This window comes from Protopterus annectens, chromosome 7.part0 (assembly GCF_019279795.1).
Source record: "Protopterus annectens isolate FY-2018-M chromosome 7.part0, PAN1.0, whole genome shotgun sequence".
Lineage (NCBI taxonomy): Eukaryota > Metazoa > Chordata > Ceratodontiformes > Protopteridae > Protopterus > Protopterus annectens.
In genome coordinates, this window is record NC_056739.1 from 523273264 (window position 1) to 523300265 (window position 27002).

General features: G+C 34.1%; 1 protein-coding gene across 1 annotated transcript in view; it reads left to right on the forward strand.

The window, feature by feature from the left end:
- The first annotated feature begins 13072 nt into the window (after positions 1-13072).
- Positions 13073-27002, forward strand: part of LOC122806017 (olfactory receptor class A-like protein 1) — a 55068-nt gene continuing 41138 nt past the window's right edge. The window contains exon 1 of the mRNA XM_044076257.1: positions 13073-13243. Within this exon, the coding sequence (XP_043932192.1) occupies positions 13073-13243 (171 nt within the window). The remainder of the gene's footprint in view (positions 13244-27002) is intronic.

The window sequence follows — 27002 nt, forward strand, 5'->3', positions numbered from 1 at the left end:
CTTAATACCGGAATAATGCAAAGCCTCTGTAATCATGGATGAACAAGTAAAGACTGCACTCTCCAAAGCCAAGAATACAGCATCCATGGGACCAGACAACATCCCAGGCTGCATACTGCATGAACTACAGAACGAACTGGCACCATACCTAAGTATCATGTTCAATCATAGCCTCACCTCAGGCAATGTGCCTACTGAATGGCGTACAGTGACGGTTATCCCAATCCACAAAGGGGGTGCCACCATGGACCCTGGAAACTACTACCCCATTATCCTGATGAGCCTGGTCTGCAAGGCCATGGAACATATCATCTTGGAGCTTATAAACAAAGACATAGGTAACCTCCAAATCCTGGATCCCACTCAGTTTGGGTTTGTAAAAGGTAGAACATGTCTACTAAACCTGATTGACTGTTTTGAAGCAGTCACTAGAGCCATAGATGAGGGCAAGGTGGTGCACACAGCCTATCTTGACCTCACCAAGGCTTTCAATACAATCCCCCACTCTGGAATTATAGATAAACTCACTACACTAGGCATAAATCCCTATGTCACAAGATGGGTGGCCAACTGGCTCACTGACAGAACCCACACAGTAAAAGTAGCTGACTCCATGTCTGACTTCAGACCAGTGATGAGTGGAGTACCACAGGGTTCAGTCCTGGATCCTCTCCTGTTTGGCATCTACTTCTCTGAAGTGCAGGCCAAGACAGAAGGTCTTTGGCTAATAAAGTTTGCAGATGCCTGCAAACTGGGAGCCATAATAGAATCACCTAATGATGTAGACATTCTACAAAAAGGCCTCACAGAGACAGATGCTTGGTGTCAAAGTCATGGCCTCAAGCTCGATGCCAAGATGTGCATTGTCATCCCCTTTGGGAAAAACTCGGTACCCATGAACTACCACATAGGCAGTAGCTCACTAAACACTGAAAGTGTTATATGAGACCTCAGGACACAGGTGGACAGTAGTCTTTCCTTTGATAACCACATAGCCACAGTAGTCAGAAAATCCTTCTACGTGGCACACCTCATCACAAAACGGTTCTCCTCTAGAAAAGTGGAGGTCATTGTTCCTCTCTACTCATCCCTCATCAGACCCATTATAGAGTACAATTCCATGTTTGGCATGCATCTCACAAGACATCTACAACAATTGGAAAGGCCACAGAAATACCTCACTAAGAGGATTACCAGCCTCAAACAGATACCATATGCAGACCGTCAAAAAACTCCAGCTCTACTCCGTCACATATCACTGACTCAGAGTCAATTTCTGCCTAACATAAAAAGCTATGTCAAACCCTGAGCTGTTGGACATGCTACACTTAAAGAAATCCCAATCTCTCTAAACCACATGCTCCAGGGACCTAAACCTTGTCACCACAATAAACAGAATATGCTAGTAGGATAGATTCCTGTCCCAGAGACTTCCCATACTCTGGAACAAACTACCTATTCATGTCAAGCAATGCTCCTCATTGGCCCTCTTTAAGAAAGATCTTGATGACTGGATGGGAAATAGAAAATTCACCCTGGGGAACACTTCTGCAGCACTGCTTGACAGGGGCACAGGAAAATAATTTTTTGGGTGGTGAAAGCCAGGGAACTTTTTTGGCTAGGCTTATATATGCCCTGGGGCTGATAGCCTAGTACCTATCTATGCACTTATGAACCTATAATTGACTGCGTACCATCGAATTCAAAGAGCACAATACTGAAGGGAAATGGGTAATTTAAAGATCACAGAACTGAAGGAAGATAGGGAATTTAAAGAGCACAGAAATGAAGGGGCATGGGGATTTAAAGAGCACAGTACTCAAGAATGCGGGATTTAAAGAGCACAGTACTGAAGGGAAATGAGGGGATTTGAAGAACTCAGTATTGAGGGGAAATGGGTGAATTAAAGAGCACCATACTGAAGAGAAATGGGGGTTCCTGATATGTCTCCTTGGTATTCTCAACTGGAAAAAATATTTTTACTGAAGTTTGGATGATGGGTTTGGACTGTTCTCACACTTTGGGAAGAAAAAGATCAAATGCTGTGGAAATGGATTATGCAGATGGATAGAGATGGGCAGTGCATGAGGATGACAAGAAATAATGTGGAACTTTCGTGGACTGCAAGACCATTGCTTTACTTATAAAGAGGCATCAGTGCTCTATTCTGCTCATGAACAAAGTAAATCTGGATTTTTTTTTATAACAAGAAGCATCTTTATTAAATTATCATGTATGACACAGGCACTCATACATTTATATAAATGAAAACAAAGCATATTGACAATTTTAGATGCAAACATCATACATCACAAATTGTATTGTATAAATATTGTTGCAAATATTATGCATTACTTATAATTTATCCAGTCATTGTCAGTCAAATATTACATAGCTCATTCAAATCCTGCCTTCTTTTAAACCTTGTTCCTTCTCTGCATGTATTGTTCCCACAATTCCCATTTTTTCCTATGTCATTTCTTCCTACCCTTTTCCTCAGATCCCAATTCCAGTTGAGCATAATTTATAGTCTGTAGTTACTATGAAAAGGTGTGTAACTAAACTTAATAAACGGTATTTCATCTTAAGAAGGAGCATGTTTCTGGCTACAGTTATGCATCCTTCTTGAGTTAAAAGATTAGTAGCTTTCTTGTTAGCATACAGTCGGCAAGAGTAATATTGCAGATGAGATTAATATACAAGAGAAAAGAAACAGTTTGTTGAAAGGGAAGCCATTTGTAAATGGATGCAAAACAAGGAGAGACCCTTGTCCAGATGTAAGTAGGACTAGACCATCAGTGCACAGTGTCACAAAGGAGTGAAACATGTCCTCTGTGGGTATGTTAGCACCAAGGGAGAAGAGGGCATATGATGGAACCTTAAGAATCACCAGAGCAAAAAAGGGCTTATACAATACCAGTGCTTTTGAAACATAATAATCTTTGTCATATTTAAATCTCTGAATATATTTAAATATTTCTATATTATGTTGTCTTATATTTCATTTAACTTATAGGTATTAAAGGCCCCAAGTCATTCCTTAATGAATTTTACATTTTTGCATGCACCATTTGTTTTTTTAAATTTTCAGCACTGTTTCCTATTGTAACTACCTGCCTGAAAAAAAAACAAAAAAAACAATGATTTATGCTGAGGCTGTAAAATGTAACTGCCAGAGACTCCTAGAAAGAACAGGGAATTTCCATTAGGTATAGGAAATGGCTTTTGTAATCTTACTTAATAGGGCAGAGAGCTAGATATCTGAATGAAAGAACCCATATTTTTAAGGTGGTAGGCATTGTGTCAGAAAGCAACAAGAAACCTAATGGTGGGCAGAGCCTTGATGACACTCTGAAAGCAGCACTTTTTTAGAGCTCCTTAAAATAGGGTTGCCATCTTTTCAAATGGCCAAAGTGGGACATTTTCGGGACACATGTCAGATTTTACAGGCTGACACATACCCCACGGTCAGTACAGAGGATAGAACATTACCTTTTTGCCTAAATAAAAGCTTATTCTTGTAGCAGTTTAGTTGTTTATCCTGTTTCTTGTAACATTTAGGTATTTTAGATACAGAAATAACTATTTTATGCAACTATTACATAAAATATGGGACATAATTATGTCCTACAATTGCAGGACATTTGCCATTTTTAATATTTTTTGGTCAGGACACAACTGCCCAAAGAGGGGCTGTCCCTCAAAAAGTGGGACAGGTGGTAACCCTACCTTAAAATGACTTTAAATAACAGGAAAAAAAAAAAAAAAAAAATATATATATATATATATATATATATATTTATATATATATATTTTTTTTTTAGGAAAAAATAGTTAAATATCATTCTTCAACATTTTTCTACCATCATACCAATTTTGGAATATATTCTTCAAAAATTTCCTCTCGGAAATATCTGGAGTTTAAAACTGATTTGGGAAGATGAGTGGTTCAAAGAATTCACATGCATTAATTACTCTGAGGAAAGAAATCCAGTTGATGTCTACAACTCTACAAGAGTTATCTTTCAAAATAGACAGTTTCAAGGACAACTTAGAAAATTTAAGAGAAAGTTGTCATAATCAAACTGAAACCCTTAAAAACTACTTCAGCAACATCATATCAAAATATTAAAGATCGAAGAGTCCTTATCTGATATAGATGGAAGGCTTAAAGAGGAGGAAATCCAGGGTGAATTCCTTCAGTAACAGAATAAGTGGCTTACCAACAAGTTGGATGATATGGAAAATAGAGAAAGGAGAACGAATGTGAGAATCTTTGGGTTACCTGAGAAGTCCGAAGGTGATAATATTATCTATTTTCTTAATTCCTGGTTACCTGACATCCTAGATCTAAAAGAAGGATTCTCATATGGTATAGAAAGAGCTCACAGAGCTATTGGGAAACCCATTCCTTCATCAACATCCACACCTAGATCTATTGTAGTTAAATTTCTTTCTTATCTTGACAAAAATCTATTTCTTAAATGTGCTCGGAGAAAGGCTCCACTGAAGTATAAGGAAAATCTAATCAGATTTTCCTCCAGAGTTTTAAAAATGAGAAAGAAAGCCTGGCCACTTGTGAAGTTACTCAAGCAAAGCAAAATAAAAGCCCAACTAGCATACACTGCAAAAATAAGGATTTTTATTTCAAATGAAATAAGGACATTCAATGACATTGAGGAAACAATAACTTTCATTAAAAACAACAATATCATGACAGCTCCAGAGGAGATAGCGTGGTCTTTAACTACTTCACTGAAAGGACCCCCTGAGGAAAATAATTGGACTGATGTGAAGAAAAAAAAGCAAAGAACTGATTCAAAAAGTATTCCCTCATCTGCTTCTCTCAAAGATTCAACTAAAACTAAAAATCTATGCTAAAGGTAATAAAATATGTATTGTCTATTCACTCTTTCAAGTATTTTACAAATTACCTCTCATTAATAATAATATTCCATATACATACTTTAGCTTTAATTGTTAATCTGTATACAACAGCTTAATAACAACAGTCTAACTGACTTAACTATTTTACACTTAATTGACATGGGAATGTATAGGAAACGATGTATAGGGAAGAAACCAGTTAACACAGTGTACTTTGAAATATAACACTGATTATACATAAAATACTTTGATTCCATTTAGCTTTGGTCGCTAAGTGACATACAAGTTTTAAGCATGTTTTATTTTATTTATCTATTGAAATATGATTTAGCTTATTCCTGACTGTGCATAGTTTCTGTGGAGTCATTGTGTCAAGCATTGTCTTGAATTTCAGTTAAAAGACATTTAAAAAAAAAAAAAAAAAAAAAAAGCCCTTCCAGTACTCGAGACATGCGAGTAATTTTCCCTTTACATTTTGCGAGCTTGCTAGTGTGCTGTGCGCATTAGCTGATACATAGAATGCTTGTTTCCCACCTTAAACATTAAAATGCACCACTTCTAAATTAAAGTGTTCTGTTCATGTCACCACAGCTTTATAGTTAGATTAAACACATAGGAATATATTTAAAAGATATGATGTATTGTTTAAATTTACTTACCTTCCTTTTTTCTGTACATACGTTAAGAAACCATCTATAGAATAACGTGCTGTGCATTACAAGCTGTCTTTCTGTCCATTTACTAAATAGTATCATAAAATAGTGAAGGAACAATGTAAAATTACTACATAAAATTCTTTCATGAGTTGAAGTGAATACAAGTTAGCAACATAACTGTACATGCCCAACACACTTCCTCAATTCCTTAAAGGGACAGTAGTTTTTTTTAAAATGATATACTTAGTTGAACATACATTGTTTTAAAGTATTGGATAGTAAGGAAATTTCAAGTTTAATGAATCTGTTTAGTTTATTAACTGACAACACATATAATTATTGGCCATTATATGCAAATATTTCAACTAGGGAACCTAGATGAAAAGACATAAAACGAACAAGGTATATGCATCTGGAATCATTTAAACATAGAGAATGAAGTTGAACCACTTAACATTAGCCCCATTTATTATATATATATATATATATATATATATATATATATATATATATATAAAGTTTCTCATGATTATGCATAACTTAGTTAATAAATAAATAAGAATGAGCCCTTAGGACGGCTGCATGTTATCATAGTCAATAAAGTATCAAGGAATGATTTGTTAGGAATTGAAAAATAACTACATGACTAGATGGGAAAAGAATGTATAAGGTATTAGCTGGTACTTGGTCTTCTATTAGGGCATATACTATGAGACACTTTACACCAGAAATATTAAACTATATTTTGACACTGCAGATGTAGAGTGCAAACAATGAATAGTCTTTAACATATTACTTAATTTAGACAGCCATGCTAAGCTTCAGGACTGCACACCTAATGGAATTGTCCTCTGCTGAGAATAGGCTAGGTTGTAAAGTCACGATTACTAGGAACTTGACAGAATGGATATCTTACCTACCTTTTAATGGTTATCACTTAAAGTTTACTTACTGTCAATGTTCAGTTATTGTGATGCAGTATTAAATTGTATTGATTTTTTGAATTGATATTGTATGTCTGTGAACCAATAACCTGTGACTTTTGCCTATTTTGGATAGAAATTCTTACATCTTATCACATATAATAACCTATTTAAGGGTTACTTCAAATTAACAACAAACTAGTTCTCCATTGCAGTACAGGGCAATGTAATAAGTATGATGTAAAGTTCTTTTACATGCAGCTTCTTTGCACAGCATTGCTCTAGATAACATTTGTATATACCTTGGGGTTTCTATATACATAGAACACTCTGATTCCTGTTCTTAAACTGCTTCACTAGAGTGAATGTAGATTACAGAAATTGGTTTGATTCACTGTTAATGAGAAGAGTAAGTATAGTATTTCCTTATTTCAAATCGTGTTGTATAAAGTAAGAATTTTGTGAAAACTCATATTCATCATTGTACTGGATATGTCATAGTCAGTAGCACTTATCATTTCTAAATATCATTCAGAAATGATCTTTTAAAAAAATGTAAAACACAATATAGTAACACACAATTCTTGAACACTTTAGACAAACATTCCAGTGGAAGTAGGCTTTGGAAAAAGCAGTTCCCTTATCATGGATCTGATTGTGGTGATAAGTAAATACAACATACAATGTAAATTGTGACAACCTTTTAATGTTAGAATTCTATGTTAAGTGTTATTACATAACGAGCATATATTCATGTGTGTCATTGATCAATCTAGTTGTATATGCTTGGATTGATTTACTTTACAATCTCCAGAGTAACATATAATGGAGCCTCTAACCTCTCATTAATGTTTTGCTCATATTTAATAATGAGGGTTAATCTGATTGAACCTTTTAGTTCTCTCAGATTGGGAATGTTATTCATCCCATGTTTGTTAAAAGGTTATTTTAAGCTTCTGTTTCTACACGTTTATTTTTTCTTTTGTTCTCATTTAAGTTCTAAATTTTATAATTCAAAAGGAATCAATAATCTATTTATTAGACTTAATAAATGTATGGAAGTTACACAGCAAATAAATAACAAAATATCTTGTCACTATATCCAATCAAATACTCTTCAATAACAAATGAATAGGATGGATATAGTGCTACTCACTTTAAATGTAAATGGTTTAAATAACCCAAAGAAAAGATCCAACTTACTTAAATATCTAAAAGTAAATAAAGCACAAGTAGCATGTTTGCAGGAAACTCACTTTAAAGCTAATAATAACTTTATTTGGAATCCAAATGAATTCCTATGGCTATCTAACTCATCATATAGTAAAACAAAACAGAGGAGTATTAATATTATGTAAGAAAAATGTTACCAATCCTCAAGTTATTTATAACTATGAAGATAAAGATGGTCTTTTATCAATTGTACTAATAAGATTTAGTAACAGAATTTGACCTTGGTGAATTTATATTGGTTTCCGGGTATAGGAGCAGGAACAGTTAAAATTCACATAGATTTTATTAATAAAACCTCGAAAGGCAATTTAATTTTGGGAGGGGATTTTAACTGTATCTTAGACAGTCAGGAGACCACTAATAAAATACCTTTCCTTATTACTTCTACAGGGAGAACTCTTAAAAAACGGATAGATAGTTTGCAATTATTTGACTCATTTCATTTTAAAAAAGATAATTCATTATAATTTTCTCATAGTGACTATAGATTCAATACCCAAACAAGAATTGATAAAATATTTGTATCCCAAGATTTAAAAATGAAAATATCACATTCTTCTATAATCTCCCACCCCTTATCTGACCATAACTCACTCATTCTTAAAATTCAAACGGATTTTAAAAGATTGACATTTACCAAAATAATTCTGGCATATTTCACTAAATTAAAAAAGTTTAAACCATGGTTGGAATTGGAAATGCAATACTTCTTAGATACAAATTATACTAGTGACATAAATATAGTTATTTTATGGGATTCCCTAAAGGCATATCTTTATGGCAAAATTATTTCTTGGTGTAACAATAAAATAAAGGAATGTGAATCAGAATTAGTTAATATCAAAAACAAATCATAGAAACTAACCTAAAGGATGTGAAAGATCCAATTGCAAAAAAAAAATAAGGGAAATTAAATAAAAGTACAATGATATCTTAATGCATAAGACCAATTTGGCTTTGGAAAATTTTACATGAAATTCTTACTCTGTCTCCCCCAAATATATGCACAATTTAGCAATGAGATTAAAAAGACATTCCAGTGGAAACAATAATACAAATATTATTCATGAAGGGAGAAACAATAAAGATGTTTCATATATAAGTGACATTTTGGAAGCATTTAAATTTCATTTTACAAAACATTACAATAATAATGATTCTCATCATAACAATATAGACTTGTGCCTGGATTCCTCAAATTTAAACAAAATACCAGAGAGCTTAAGCATAAACATTCAACACAATTTACTCTAAAAGAAATTAATGAAAAAAATAAAGAAAGTAAAAATAACAAAGCCCCAGGTATAGATGGAATCATTATAGAAATGTACAGGTTATTTCCAGCTGCTGTCATAACAATAATGCAAAAAGCACTAAACGAAACATATTCTCATGCCACAATTCCACCTTCATGGAGATATTTGTTGATTACACCTATTCTAAAGGAAAACAAGAATCCCAACACATGTAGTTCATATAGACCTATTTCACTCCTTAGTAATGACTATAAAATTCTTATGTCTTTTCTGGTTAATAGAATAAAAAATCTCTAATTCATGTCATTAGTGATGATCAAATAGGTTTTATTCATAATAGACACACCCATGATAACATACAAAGAATTTTAACCATTGTAGACTTTTTAAACAGAGAAAAATATGAAGCTCTAATAGTCTCATTAGACATTAAAAAAAATTTGATTCACTAAATTGGAATTATCTCTTTAAAATTCTACAAATGTATGATTTCCCTATACAATTCATTACTTTAATAAAGAATATTTATAAAGATGATTTGGCTTATGTAAAATTAGGCCCATTCACATCAGAAGCAATTAAAATTACTAAGGGTACCAAACAGGGATGCTCCATGTCTCCAATGTTGTTTGCACTAGCAATTGAACTTTTTCCTCAGCAATTCATTTTAACCCTAAAACTAAAGGCAGTGACATTTTAAATCAGTTTAATTCCAAAATAATGCTCTTTGCTGATGATACTCTACTCACCTTATCAAACTCAGATGAGTCACTACGTAAATTAAATTCATTAGCTGAAAATTTCAATCATATCTCAGGTTTAAGAATTAATAGTTCTAAGTTGAACCATATATTATTAAATAAAATAAAAACCAACTCTAATACTAACATAAATCAAATAATTGGAAAACAGGTGTTCTCTTTAAATTATCTAGGGATTGTTTTATGCGAAAAGTTACAATTAACTCTGTCTACAAACTACAATAATATTGTGAATACCCTTAAATCACTAGTGGGAAATTGGAATAAACTGTATTTAACATTTGAAGATAGATTGCAGCTAATAAAGGTGGTCCGTCTCCCAAAAGTAATTTACATTGAACTAACTATCCCTATAATTCCTAGTAAAAAAAAAATCTTAAAAGAATTAAATAAAATCCTTATAAACTTCCTTTGGTACCCAAAAAAGAACAGGGTAGCTTTTCTAAACCATATTAGGCCTTGGGAAATGGGAGAAATTAACTTTCCTGATTTAGAATCTTATAGTAAAGCATCCATTTTCAAAACGGTAATAAATTGCTTAGATCCAAAATTCTCCTCCACATGGAAAACTCTACATACTGCTATATTCCTAAAAGAAAGTAAATTAACAAAAAACGTACAACTGAATGAACAAAATAATAAGCGTTGGCATATTATTTGTATTAACTCGCAATATAATTCTTCCAAACTTAACAATCTAAACTATATAAATTATATTTACAACACTTTCCTGAGCTCTGTAAACAATAATATTGACATTAAATTATGGTTTCAGTTATTAACTCTATTCAAAATTACTAAAAACTTTTTCAATAGCATTCCGATAAATACTCTTAATTCATGGAAAGAAAATAACTTAACATGCCGGTACCAATGTATGGAAAATCTGATAGTTATGGATGTAAAACAGTTAATTAATACATTTAATGTATCAAACTTTGATTGGTTAGCTCTTAACAGTTTAATACCCTATGCACAAGACTTATGTAGAACAATAGACAATTCTATTTCTAATTTTAAATCCATACCTACATTTATATTTTGCTTACATGAAGTAATATATAGAGACTTTAATTGAACAAATTTAACTTCAAAGTTATATAAAATCATTATTAATTGCAAAATAAATTCTAACCAGAAATTCTGGAATTTTATTAGTAAAGAATATCCATTATTTTTATCAAATGAGACTAAAACTGGTGTATTGTATTCCATTAAGTTAACTTCAAATATACAACGTTGGAAAATTTTTGCATGGAAGTTTCTACATAGGGCCTTTTATACCCCCAACAAAATAGCTAGATTTAACCATTCTAATGAAATAATTTGTTGGAGGTGGTCTTCAAAATGTAATGCTGATTGGTCTCATATTATGTATGAATGTTCACATATTAAGAAATTCTGCGAAGATATTGATGAATTTCTGCAAGCCACTTTTACTGATTCTTTCATTTTGTCAAGGTCACTAATTTGCCTGAATATAAATGGAACCATTGTTATGAAGAGCAACTAATTTTATCTTCTTTGGACTGCAATGGCAGTTACAAAAAAGTGTATCACAAGGAAATGAAAGTCCTCTATCATCCCAACATTTGTTGATGTTTTACTTCTATTGAAAGGTGTAGCACTGTTGGAAATCAAAGTCAAGGAAATGAGAATCTTTCCTAGGAAATGGATTAATAATCCTTGAGAGAAAGTTCTTCCCCTTATTGAGTCACTTAAAACAGACACAACTTTACCTTCATAAGAGGAGAAGAAGTAAAAAGGCATGTTTTTTTCTTTTTTTTTATAATGTATAATATTTGTCTGTGTACCTACGATTGTGTTCCTTTTGTCATTATTTGATTTGAGGCCATTGTACATTTTGTAATAGTTCATTCAATTTATTTTTACTTGATCTGCAAAGTTTATTTATTACTGGTTTGAAAACAATTGAATAAAATTACTTGAATTTAAAAAAAAAAAAAAAAACCTAATGGTGTGCTTCTGGACTTAGTGATGGAACTGCTCCTTTTTAGTATATATTTACCTGACCTCCAAAATGTAAAACCCAGTTTATGGCTAAATTAATTTGCTGATGATTACAGATTGAATGTTTTTAGTCATTCTTCCCCAGATAAGAAATCACTACAGCAAGAATTAATACACACAAAAAGATGGTGCTCTGGAAGAACTAAAATGAAATGCAAAAACATGCAGTATTGTTACATTTGTTAAAAGAGACCCTTGCCTAAAACCTACTGTTGCTGTTAGAGGGAGATCGATTTTATACAGGCAAACTCTAAACATCCCAAAGGGCCTAGTCAGCTATAAATTCACACAGCCTGTGGAAAAGACAATCCAGATCTTATCTAAAGAACACTGTTTTTGTTTGTGATTTATGGATCTTTACTGTTAAAAACTGATGCAACAATGAGTGATAGTGTGTAAAAAAAATTCCATTTTTTTGTGTGACTTTCATAATTTGCATGGCCAGACCAACAACTTTCTTGTACTTAATTTAATATTTAGTTGTATATTGTTTGTGTAATTTTTCTCATAAAAGTTGATTTAAATTCTCTTTGAATTCTGTGGTAAATGTTTTTGATTATTCTTTTATTTTAATTTTTTTTTCTGCATTTGCAGCTGAATATGGATTCCTTAAATGTGTATGCCATTAATGATCTGCTAAGGACAAATATCTTGGACAGTGTAACAAATGCTATGCATATTTAAAAGTAACAACTGATTACACTGGTGATCTGCATCCCTCATATCAAAAGTTATACAATTTGCTTGCAATTATAAGTGGTACTAGTGGCAATTGCACTTATGCAATTGGCACAACTTGTAGAATTATTGTTACATATATTAGTGGCTGGACTGATGAGATAAATAATGTGAGTTAAAGAGCAAATAGAACACATTTAGGAAATGATGTGTCCATTCTATGTAAAGCCCATGTAACACCTACTGAACAAGATAATACCACTGACAATTTAGAATTCTAGATGCAGGGATTCTGCAATCTGACAAAGCAAAGCATGCAGAAGAAAATAAAAAAGAAAGGAAGATGATCACAACAAATAACAAGGAAGAGAATGAAACTGATAAATGTCTTTAAAGCCAGCATAATATATACACTAAAACTGCTTTGTGAAGTAACACACAGAAAAATGTCAACACCCCCTGTAATCTATTAGTAAACCTTCAGTCTACAGAAAAAAACACATTTTTTCCTAAAGAGAAGGTAGAAAAAAGAGGCAAGAGGCAGATAAAAAGGAAGAAATCAAAACTGAACAGTGGATGTGCAAATCCAGATGGCTGAGAATTGTCTGCTTTCAAATGTAATAAGAAAAGAAAACATTGGGGTTAATATGACTAATGATGGTCATTCATCTGTAATACTTGCTAGTTTGGGTATTACTGAATTAGAAGATATTCTTGTGATTGGACATTCAATTATTAGAGGAAATGATACTGAAATCTGCAGGGAAAATAATGAACATCAAACAGTATTATGCTTGCCAAGAACAGAAGTAGATGAGGTAAGGCAGGCTATAGAACAACTTACTGTAAGGAAGTGTGGTCCTTTTTTTATTCATGTTGATATAAATGATCTCGTCTGAAAGGACTCTCAACTGTTAGCAGGGAACTTATAGCCCTAATTTATTTTTGACAAATCACATATGGAAAGTAGTGTCAGTACACCATAAATTAAAATATTTTTGGGGTAAATGCCTATGTGAAAAAAGACCCATTTTAAAAACATGAAAATGTGTAAGAATGTTTGGCTAATTTTGGGCATACATGTTCAGACAGGATGGAGTGCACTTCTCAAGGTCAGAGAAGAGAATTTTTGTTCATATGTTGCAACATTTCACAAACACAAGGCAGGGCTTTGGCCAGGTTGAAAATTTAACAGTTTACAGATTGCAAAATTTGTTGCATCTCTGATGGTTTTTCATGCTGGGGCATTAACTGATTTATTTATTTGCATTTGCTTACCAGGGTAGCCCACCGACTAGTGGGGACCCATTTTTCAGTGGAGGCCTGGAGAGAAAAGCTCCATGAATAACAAGTGCACATAGAATAGACAAATAGTTTAAATAATGCAAAGATTACACATTTTGGTATATACAGAAGAGGGTAACATGTTAACAATTGGATATATTACAGGTGAAGTAACACAAATTACAATGGTAAGGAGTAACAGAGGTAGGTAGAATTCACATTTCATAATTGTTTCTAACTGTAGGAACAGTAATAAGTTATACATTATCTTAATACATAGTATATGATTACACATCAATGTCTGTATTCAGCAGAGGATGTTAGGCTTTCAGAGGAGGAAACAAGTTGCAGGTTCAAATCCAATGATAGGCAGTCTCTTAGTGGGGTTTTGAAAGCGTCAAGGTTTTGAGTAGTCTTGACAGTTATTGGCAGGGCATGCCATAGTTGACCAGCTGGCAAGTGCTTGAAATATTTCTTTATGTATGTATGTATGTATGTATATGCAAAGTATAGTCAACATTTCCCTCTAAACAGTCATGGTAATCAGAGATCTTGTCAGCTTAGTTGAAAATTAGCTCTTCTTCTACCACCATATGACACCAGTTGTCAAGAAAATCCATCTACCTTGTCCACTTTAGATCCAAAGATATTCCATTTACATTGACGGAAGTTATTATCCCCTAATTAGCCCTTTCCAGACCAGTTGTAGGGTACATTACTACCTTTGGTATATACCTAGCCAGATACATCATACTGCTGGAAAAGACCCCAGAGGTTCCTAACTAAGATTATCATTGATCTAAAGATCCTTGGATACTCATTGTGTTTTAAATGTGTGTTTCTCATTAGTATCCTGCACTACTGCTTGGAGTGGTAGGAGGTATATTCTATTCACTGTAAAGATACCGGGATATCTATGTGTCCAGGGTATTTGCTGGGTGCATATCATTTTTAGTCACCTATTTTTGATGTCTGAAGTTGAGAGGTACACTCTCATAACCTCACTACAAGAATAAAACTCTGGCTGTCTGTTTAAAATTCAGTGTATCACGGTATCGCCCACCTAATGGAAAGATTTAAAGTTAACACTACACTATGTATGGTAACCACCTTAATATATGTGTTTTCCTTTTTCAGATGAAATCTTTAACTATTTTTTTCTCAGCTACTTTATTCCAACCTTTGCTGTGTGTATGTGAGAAAAAACATATACCTGTGTGTACATATTGTTAAACAAATCTCAGTTTTGTGATAACTCACTGTAATAATTTCACTGTATTTACACTTTTTTTGTACATTTGGAGCTTTTCTCCCTAGGCCTCCATTAAAAATAGACTTGAATCCAGTTGGACTTTCCCAGTTAACAAATGTAAAATAAAATAAATAAATAAATATGTTGGTAGTTGTGGCAGTGGTGGTGGGTTCTAAGAAGGAGTACATCTCCAAGTTTTTTTTGGGGTTAATGCAGTTAGTAGAGTGAAAGGCTGTGCCAGCATGTTATATGTGAACTGTAGCCACTGATGTCTACAACTAGTGGGATTCATTTTGAGTGGAGATTCCTTTGAGAATATAATGCCTTTTGAGGGGAGAACTTATGAGCAGGGGATTAAACTGCCTATGGACACCTACTTGTACAGGAATATATGATCTGGGATGGGAATATTAAAAACTACGGATGTGCAGTTTCGATCTCCTGAGTGAGAAGCTGCAAAGGGATAAGAACCTGTAAAGAAATGCAAGTTATTCCTTTAGGCTCTGGGGAAACTAGGTGACTGTGCTTCTGATCTTGGCAGCTATATTGTCGACAGAGCCTAACTGCATATTTTGAAAGTCATGAGTAAAGTATTGCTCCTTTAAACTGAAATATTAGAAGAAATGGCCACATCTTCATTATTTGTATTAGCACTGTAAAGGATAATAAAGATGGATGCTAAAAGGGACTCCTTCTTTCACAAACAAAGCGGGACATGGGAAAACATATCCTGTGAGTCTTTTTTATATTCTGTCATTCATAACTCTGTCACGTTATATTAAAGTTAGCTTAATGACCAGCAGTTTTTCAAATCTACAGTTGACTGATAAGTGCTGACAGTTTTCTTTTTATGATCACCACAAGAATGTTTTTTTTCCTTGAGGTACAAGCTCTTAGAACCAAATGAAAATAGTGCAGGTGATCTAAATTACATATCTTCCCAAGTGACTTTTACTGGAGGTTCTGCTCCAGACTTTAAACATTTATCTCCAAAAGTGAGTTATTTAGAAAATTAAAGTTAAAGAATGCATTTGTATCCAATATTCATTTTAGGATTGCAGTTGTGATTACACGAGTATATATTGTGATTGGTTATATGGGAAAAATAACCAAGAAAATGTCAATTAATAAAGGCAAGTAGGGAACTTCAACACATACCTCTCAACCTCTTAGATCAAAAAACCTGGACTAAGCTATAATCAATGGGGGACAAAGCCCAACATTAGGGACGAGTTTTAAATATTGCTCTTATAAACATAGAACATTGGTAGAGTAACAAATTTTCTATTAAGATATGATGACCGACACTCAAATCTCTGTCATTATTTTCTGACTTCAGTCCTCAATAATTTGCCAGAAAACTGCAATTTTTGGAGAAGCAGACTAAAAATATGAGGCAAAAATCTGGACATTCTGCAAAAATCTGGACAGTTGAGAGGCATGCCTCAACATGACATAAGGTAGAAAGACTCCACTTTATGGAAGTATGGGATGAAGGACTTCAGCATTTACAATAGCCAAGAAGACCAGGACTTGATTAGTAGCCCAGAGCCTGCCATAAGAGAAATCAGCAGAGGGGTATGGAATTAAGTGACCAACAACAGCTCACCCATTCTAGGGAAAAGTGGTTATAATTGGGTTTTGCAGCCAATCTGTATATAAAAAAGAAGAAAAACATACTCATTTATAGAAATGCAAGTTAACAGCCTTGAATCTCAGAAATGATTTAGCTGCATATGGTTTTCATGTCTTTTGCTAGATATCAGCATTTATCATTCCACTCTAGTCCCTGGTCTTTTATGCTCCTTTCTTTTTTCTTTTTCTTTTTTTCTATTTTTGAGTTTTGAAGAGGCAGAGGCAATACACATACGGTCAGCTGTGAGTACTTAGATGTTACAGACTGCTACTGGGCCTTTAATCTTCAATATATCTTCTTTGCATTAAGAATGTTTGTTATACTGCAGAAAAGTATTGAATGATACCACGTCTACTAAAGTTGATGAGATAAATGGTCACATGTTTTTATCTTTTTCTAGGTGTACTTCATTTGAACAATACACTGTCTGCTACCCTTGCCTTAAACTTTAAGTATATGAGGAGCAGACATTTCCCAGGTTGTTTACTATATGTCATATTTTGTTTCAGAGCTTGAGATGTGCAGTTAGTGCACCTGCTACAGCTAGTGCACGGGTTAATAACTGGTTACTTGCTGCAGTTAGTGCATGGGCTAAAAACTGGCTATCTACTGCAGTGAGTACATGGGCTAATAACTGACTGCCTACTGCAGTTAGTCCCTGGGCTAATAACTGGCTACCTACTGCAGTTAGTGCATGGGCTAATAACTAGCCAGTGAGGGCTAGACATCTGGAGGTGTGAACCTTGGCTCTAGATGATTGCCACTATTAAGTGATGTCGTGGATGGATGAATGGATGGATGGATTGCTCACATTGTGAGACTGATAGGGCTTGATGAAGTCTTAAAACTTAGTCATACACTTTTCTGTTATTACAGAGTTTGTAATTAGCCTGCCTATGGCTCTACTTTACTATGATCTGTCCCATATTACACATCTGAAGATCTGGAAATATCATTTCATTATTTGGATTATGGTATTCTCATCACAAAGATCAAAGCTTGTATATTTTCTGATGAGGTATATACCTGGTTCACTAGCTATACTCTGCTGACATAGTGATCACAAGAACTGACTCCTCCGCATTAGAAATAAATAAGGCTATACAAAATGACTTTACCTCTTATGGAACTTATAATATGCACACACCATCACATTCAGTATACATAAATAAATCTGCAGTTATGCTCTTTGGAACCAAGAAGAGATTAGCACTAACCACACTTCCGAATATAAGTAACTTACTGGGGCATCCTTTCCCAATTGTTAGACTTCAGAACTTCACATAATAGTTAAGAAATTTACCTCATAGAAGCAAGGTACAGGGTTTGATTCTTACTAGGTTATTGGCTAGGCATGTAAGAGTCTGCAGACTGATTGTCTAGTACTTACCTAGGAACCTTGACATAACTCTCTCTCTCTCTCTCTCTCTCTCTCTCTATATATATATATATATATATGTGTGTGTGTGTGTGTGTGTGTGTGTGTGTGTGTGTGTGTGTGTGTGTGTGTGTGTGTGTGTGTGTGTATAGACATATATATATATATATATGTATATATATATATATATATATATATATATATATGTGTGTGTGTGTGTGTGTGTGTGTATAAATCTTTCCTCTCCTGCAACAAAGGGACATTTCTAAATGTCTTCTCCACGTTTAGAGTTGTCTATATAATTTCTCACCTAATAACAAAGGACGCTTGACAGGCCATTGTCATATTATCGTACATGATTTGTTTCCAGGGTTACAATACTCTCAGCCAGTCTTCACTTTGATTTCAGCACAAAACATGGTAATCCTCCAGAACATCCTCAGATTCATTCAAATAAGTCCCTACATTAAGGACCATTAACAATTATCTGTAAAAGTTACTGAGCGCCAGTTGATACCAGAGTTACTATTCTCACCGCCCTCACCTTCAAACTTACTAACAATTGCTATAACTCCGCTCCCCAAAAAAAGCCAGCTACACCATCATAATAACTAATTCACCCTCAGAAATGTGGAGGACCACCTCCTGATTACACTTCCATATACTAGTCTATCCAAGGTTAAAAATTATTTTTAAACAGGCACCCATATCCTGTAACTCATGTCCTCAAAAAAAATCAGACAGGCAATGTTTTTTGAAGACTTTAATATCACATAATGACCACCTGAAACAAACCTCACAATGCTTCTGCTGTGTTATGCCTGGCTGATTCTGCTGCCTCCTTCCTCATGTCTATCTCTCCTAGCCCAGTATTATCTCATAGGCTGTAAGCGTACTGCCCTGTCTACTAAGTTTCAGACAGTCATTAACTCAATAACTCAATAAAGTCTACAGACACCTCCAGGTGTTTCTTTAGTGTCATCCCACTGAAGCCTGTACATGTTTAATATTGCCAAATCCATAATTATATTAATAATTTCAAAATGATACTGCTCAAATTATTGAAAGGTTTCTTCTTAAAGGTTACATGACGGTCAATACAACAGTTTTAAAGCTTTGCCTCTATCTCTTGCAGGTAAAGAGATGTTAATTGTTGTTCACATATTTATTTATATTAGCATACATTTCATATTTCTTTAGATATCTCAACAACTAAGTGGCACAAGAAGAATTTCTTAACTTTATATTAAAGTTCTCAGTTGGGTGAACAATATTGGTGCTGCTAACAGGATGTGTGTAACTTGACATTTTTAGCAAATGAACATTAGTGCTTTCAACAAAAATGACAGCAGTAATCACTGTCAGTTCAAAGCTTATTTGATACAGTTTAGTGCAACCATAAAGTTATGTGTGCCTGTGTGTGTGTGTGTGTGTGTGTGTGTGTGTGTGTGTGTGTGTGTGTGTGTGTGTGTGTGTGTGTGTGTGTGTGTGTGTGTGTGTGTGTGTGTGTGTGTGTGTGTGTGTGTGTGTGTGTGTGTGTGTGTGTGTGCGGGTGTGTGTGCATGCATGTGTGTGCGCATGTGCGCGTGTGTGTCTTTGTATAGACATGCTTATGTAAACATAGCCTATCATTAGACCTGCACATTAAGGAATGAAGAAAACAAAGACAAATCCGTTGTACAGAACCAGATATTTGTGGTTACTCCACCTGCATTACATCATAAGTCTACTCACGTAGTCAACACTTATCATTATAGTACCTGCAAGAATAAATGGCAAAACATTATCTGCACTAATTATTCAAAATTCTGAAAAAATTATATATATATATCATATGTAACAAAAACATTAATAGGTAAGCAATCATATGAACCGTAAGAAGCCTAGTGATATACCTTTAAAGTGAACACACTTACCATGCTTTATGAATACTTAATTGTTCCCAACTCTCATCAAGTCTTAAAAACAGATAAAAATAACTACTTTGCTTGATTATTCCATAGATTGGGAACACATTGAGTTAGAAACCCATCCCTCCAGTGAGTCTGTTTTACTTGTTGGTGTAAACTAGTGCAGGCATCTGTAGTGTCATTGGCTTTGTGAAGAAATAGGAGGTCAAATAGGACCGGATATTTCATGGCTCGAAACGCAAGACACCAGTCACCTCATTGCACCTGGTACTCTACTGAATATAATGAGAGTTGCACTAACTGACCTGGCTAAATGAAAACTTTAAAACCTTTCAAAATCATTGGAGCCTTTCCAGTTGCGTGATATGCTTGAATACGTACCTACCAATGGGAGAGCTGTATTCGATGATGATGAGGATAATGGAAGAGTACAATGCAGAGATGGCTGCTTTCGATCTTGAACATATTCCTTTGGAAATTAACTGGGCCAGAAGGATTTCCTGACCATGAAGAAAATGTAATGATCGAATGAGAGAGAGTAAGTGCTGTTATCATAACAACCCATATCTCATAACCATATCTGTTTGAAGACAAGTACCACTTATAAAGCCTGGTGTAGGGACAGCTTTTCTTGCCAAAACCTGCTGTGCTTGACTTTTTACATTGCTTGTGACTATTTTTCGTACAACAGAAATGTGCATATTGCAGCTATTTTTAGAGCAGTTCATTATCTGTGCATGAGCAGATAACACATAACAGATAATAGCCTGCAGTTATCAGCAACACGTGGTCATCCTTAGATAGGGATATTAGCATGGACTTCTGACAAATTAAATGGCAAAAAGGAAAGGGTCTAGCAATGATCCCTGTGGTACTGCACATGTCACAATTTTACATCAAGAAAGTGTACCAGCAACTTTGCTACTTGGTCTGTTTGATAACCTGTTTGAAAACCAGCAGGCAAAGGAGATGCTAACATTAAATTTGTGTAACTTTTCAATAACATCAACATGTGGGATAATGTCAAAAGACTTGATCAGGGCAACATAAGTAATAAGTGACCACAGGCCACAACCTCTGTAACCTTTTCAAATAAGTTTACTAGGTTTTGTTCTTCACCTAACCAAAACATCTGTTATGGATAAATATTCCCTAAACCATCCAATATACATCTTTCCTCACAAAGATGTTCCAGACACAGCTGACAACTTTACAGACACCTGTTTAATATTACAGCCATGCAGATGTCCTCAGACCCTATAAGACAAGAATCCATGTACCAAACTCAAAACTTCTCAAATCTTGCTGCCTTCTCCATCCAGTGTAATCATTGAGCCCTTTGAACAACAACTCATAAATTACAATAATAAAATTAAAACAAGAAACTCACTATAAATTATAATAAGTCAATATCCTAAATGATTAAAAAGAGATTAGATACCATCTCTCTCACTTTCACTTGTCCACTATGAAATACAAAGCAAAAGTAAAAGCATTAAAAGGCAAAAATGTTACCTTCTTAAAGGAATACCTCAGTCAAGAAGCAAACAAAAAATGCACAGAACACTGTATGCACATACATGCACACTTTGTAGTTCATACTGACATATGCATACCATTTCTCTCTCACACACATGCACACAGACACACATATGTATTCTCACAATCACACACACATGCGCACATGCACACACACATGCACACGCACACACACACACGCGCACACACACACACACACACACACACACACAAATACATGCACACACACACACACACACACACACACACACACACACACACACACACACACACACACACACACACACACACACACACACACACACACACACACACACACAAGAACACACATATTCTCATAATCCCACACACACACACACACACACACACACACACACACACACACACACACACACACACACACACACACACACACACAATATATAAGAAAATTATAAACAAATATGCATAGAATAACATGCTATAAACTCATTACCCTTTGGTTCACATTTACTTCTCCATCAGTCAGCAATGACATCATACAGTTGTCTTCAATGACTTTTACATCACATAGAATGCATAAGAATTTTGCCTCACATACTATGACATCAGCCACAAATATATGGATACCAGTATATCTTGTGTGGACATCGGTCTTTCATTTGTGATATCAGACTACGATTTCTGTAGGTAGTACTTAAATTTGAAGAAAATAAAAAGAATACGAGTATAAAGTTTAAGGAATACAACAATGCTTCCAAATTATAATAAGAATTGTTTGTTTTGATAGGAAGTACAGATATTTATGTTGGCAACACTAGTCATTTTAGGAAGACCAGAATGCATCATCAGATCTTCCCATACAAAAGAGGAAGAATAAAAGAGATATTCAAAGTAAAGGATATATACTCAGCTACATGATTTCTATTATTTTTATTGAATTCTGTTAAAGACATTAATATGGTAGTTTGATTTTTGTAACTGGGATCCCTTGTATAGTAGAGACTAAAGCATTGTAAATATCTTCACTGGGATTCAAAGAAAGGGCAGGGGGGCTGGGGTCCCTTAAAGTGCCTATAGCAGGTAGGTCAATTTACAACATCCTAGATTGATGCACACCCACACACAAATACATACTCACACGCAGTCATCCTACTCTGTTTATACCCCTGCAGTCATGCATTTATAAAGCCACACACATGCACAGACAATCAGAGTTCCAGCACCATGCCTCTGGTGAATTTCACTAAACTTGCCTGTAAAGGGCCTTTCCCTGTTGACTTCAGGGGCTGACTGCAGTCTTTTGGCCAAGTTACATTTTCTAGCTGATTACAGTAATTTACACAGCTGAGTCTGAATTACTCAATAGTGTAAATCAGTAGACACAGTTTTTTCTTGAGGAAATAATGTGGCGATTAATATTATTTGCACCCTGGAATAAATTATCATTCTTTAGCATGTATGGTCAGACCATCCTCTGAGCTAAGGCTTTCTGATTACAGAAAGCACTGTGTTAGGAAATCCTCTGAATAAAAAAGGTTTACTGTAAATCGTTCACCCCTTGTGGTAAGACTTACTACTTATAGATACCCTTTCTTATTCCCAGGGTTTGCTATGATTTTTGTAGTAGGTATTGCCTCTCTCTTTTATAACATCAGACCTTCTTTTGAGATATTTGACTTAGCTCCTTTATGAATTTCTTGTATTGTTCATAGAAAATACAGGTGACTGACTTGGGGACAATCCTCGCTATATGCCATACTAGTAAATCTTGAGTGCTGATAACGTTAGCTGTTAAGATATATATGTGTGTATATATCTATCTATATCTAATCTATATATAAATATATATATATATATATATATATATATATATATATATATATATATATATACACAGATATATATATATTTTTTTTTTTTCTTATGAATTCAAGAATGTGCATTAAGAAGATACTTTATTGTAAATAAAAATCCCTATTTCACAGAGAAGGTAATTTCATCTAATACTGTACTCCCAAATCATATAATTAGAAATATAATGCAACCCTCCGAGACTGCTAAATTATTTGTGCAGTCCTTTGTGGTTTTCTTTTTCATAATAAAAGTTAAGGGATTGTTTATGAAGCTTCTCATAATTTTCTTTCGCTTAGTAAAAGGTAAGGCCTTTATAGCAATAACCTGTAAATTAAAAGCATGTATGAGGTTAGAAGACAAGCTGGGTAGAGTCTGGTTGGTCATTTATTTGTTTAAATCAGAGTGTTCTTAGCATTTATAGTGTAATTCTTGCATAACTGTCCGTCTGTAAGCTCACAGATCTGCATACTTTAGAAATGGCCCAAGTGTATTTTGAAATGTTTAATATGTGTGAAGAAATCTTACCATCTAATAAAGACTTTTAATGTAAATATAACGTTTCAGTAGCAGTATTAGACAGAGGAATTCTTGTGGTAGCAGTGGTTCTACAAACAAAAGATATGCCAGGTTTCATCTGCTATACCAAGCACATATTTTGACTTTCCATTTGACTTCTTTTCAAAATCTATAACTGAATTTTTATTTATAATTTTAGAATATTAATTTTGTGTGTTAAATAAAGTCCGTCAGTTTACATCTGTTACACTTATTAAAATAAGTGAGCTAAAGAGTTTGGCATTTTTCTTTAAAAGATTATATTGTTACTACTCTGCTTAACCTTGACAAAGACAAAAACAAACAAACAATTTCTAAAATTCTGTAAAGTTCAATGGCTGCATATTTTGTACCAGGCACTACTAGAAAATTATGAGTTTAAGCTTTTATGGCACCTATTTAATTACTAAAAGGTAATATATATATATATATATATATATATATATATATATATATATATATATTTATATATATAAAAACAGCATTTTTCATCTCATAGTCAGAAGAGAAGCATGTCATTTTTGTTTTGTAAAATAGCTGTAAAATTGCCTAACTGTGGTGTGTCTTTAAAGGCAGAAGCACTTACTTTTTAAAATAAATATTTCTGAATGCTGGATTAAAATAATTCAGTATTTTTAATCATATAATGCATGTTTGACTTACCTTTATTTGAATTTGCAAAATACACATGTAGCTAAGCATATCTTTCTACAGCATCAGTAGTTTTAGTACATCTGTGATAAACAGAATAGTGAATCCAATGGTAAAAGTGAATTCAATCATTAAAATAAGAGCACCCGTGCATAAACAGATGGATTTATTTATCAATTGGCCCATTTATGAAATAAGGATGAAAGGCATACGTGAATAAATGACACAAATATATATTAGAATGTTTTAGAGTTGCCAACTTTTCATGTTTAGGTAATGAGAGGAATTTACAATGCTAGAAGGAAACCAACATCAGCATAAAGAGAGAGTATAAACACTGCCATGACAGTAATCCGAGATCTGGATGATACCTAACTCAAATCTCTGACACTGAACTCTGAACATCTGAGGCAACAAGCTACCTTAGACAATTAGTAATGTTCTGAATGTCAGAGACATTGTCTACTAGATTCCTACAAAAAAAGTAAAATATTTTTTCTCAATATGGTTTACCATTATATACCTTAGAAGCATGCGCTAAATGATTTCAGCTGTATATGAAATTATGCAGTTATAATTTTAAAAAGTGTATATATTGGGCATTACATAAATACATTTTTACTTTTTTTTTCTAATGTGATGTAGGAGATTACAGCGATTAAGGATAAGAAATGTCTATGTGCTCTTGTCTAAATTCATACATAGAAATGCCAGCCTATATTCACTAGATTCAAACGTTTGCTTTATAATCTCACTCCCTAACATAACATACTTGTGAATTGCATCTTATTTTTATATAGCAAGAAAACAGTAGTAGCCAAAACATTGCTTAAAACAAACTTTATTTGTTTTCTTTTGGAAAATAAGTAACAAGGAAAGAAACCCCCATTCTAGCAAATTCTTAAGTATGCTTTATGCACTTTACTTGACTGCTTACTTACACCTTTTAAAATTCACATGAAGACAATTACAATTTGGATAACAATTGGCATGAATACATCTTCTGTTTCTCTGAGTCTTTTCAGTATAAGATTAAATATCAAAAAGAATCCTATGCAGTCATGAAAACAAATGTTAAAATCACACAAACTGAGAATTTTTCAGCTTTACTAATTTACACAATAAGTGACTTAAATATACTGTTTTTTTATTTTTTTAATGAGTTTCTTTTATATTTTTGCAGACTCTAATTTTGTGTTGTGAACAGAATGCTAAACATCCTTTCAAGACTATGGAAGACCTTCTGAAACAGTTTAGTTGGTGGGCATAAACAGCTCCTTGCCAAAGCAGGATTCTAAATGGTACACCTCATCCTTAGTATTGCATTGTGTTATATGTCTGTGCTATTGTTAAGTAAAAGATTTTACAGAAGCTGCTCTACATTTCATTCTATAGGTTAATTTAGATATTTCAGGTTCTCAGGAGTTCTACAATAAGTGAACTTCAATAAATTGATTTACTTGCAGCATGACTTAATTTAGTATTAGCTTTCTACCAACAGCTTTGATGTGGTTTTATATAAAGAACATTTTGTATAGAAGGCAAAATAAGTGAGAAGAATAGATGTTTAGCTATAACAGAAGCCAAATCAGTCATAGTGTAGTAGAAGCATTGTTAACTAGCCAATGATTAAATGTCTGCAGCTTCACCTATGACAGTAAGGTCTTCTCACAACACAAATTGAAATATGAAGAAAGAAAGAAAGAAAGAAAGAAAGAAAGAAAGAAAGAAAGAAAGAAAGAAAGAAAGAAAGACAAATTGCCTTACAAATCAGCCAGATGAATGACCCATGAAATACATCCATAATGAAGGGACCTTCTGAAATGCTGCAGATGTAAATGATATGGACGTCCTCACCCAAACAAATGACTGATGCCAGAAACATCAGCTTTAGGGAGAGTGATGTCCCCACATATTATCACATTAATAACAACTTCCTAAGTACACAATCAGTAGTGAGGGATTTGGGCACCCAGGTTGATAGCAACCTGACTTTTGACTACCATGTTGCTTCCATTGTATGGAAAGCTTTCTGCATGGCCCTCCTCATAAGTAAGGGTATCTCATCCAAGGACTAAGCGGTCATAACATCCCTGTATTCTTCCTTTATAAGGTCAATTATTGAGTATAATGCCCTCTTTGGCATGTACCTCAACAAAGCACATGCAGCAGCTAGAGACACCACAGAGGTTCCTCACCAGGAGAATCCAGGGTCTCAAACAGCTACCCTACACAGTTAGGCTAAAAGCCCTGGCTCTCTACTCACTTTCATGCAGACTCCTCAGAGGTGATCTCTGTCTGACATACAGAGCAATCTCAGACTCATCCTTGATGGGACTGTTGCATATCCGCAAGTCAAGCTCCACTCGAGCACCCCATATGCATGACCTCAACCTGGTATATGATATCAATAGGACTTGTTGGTGGGACAGATTTGTGTCCTAGAGACTCCCCCTTCTGTGGTATAGACTCCATCTCCACGTCAAGCAGAGTACCTCATTATCCCTTTTTAAGTGCAACCTGGATAACTGGATGC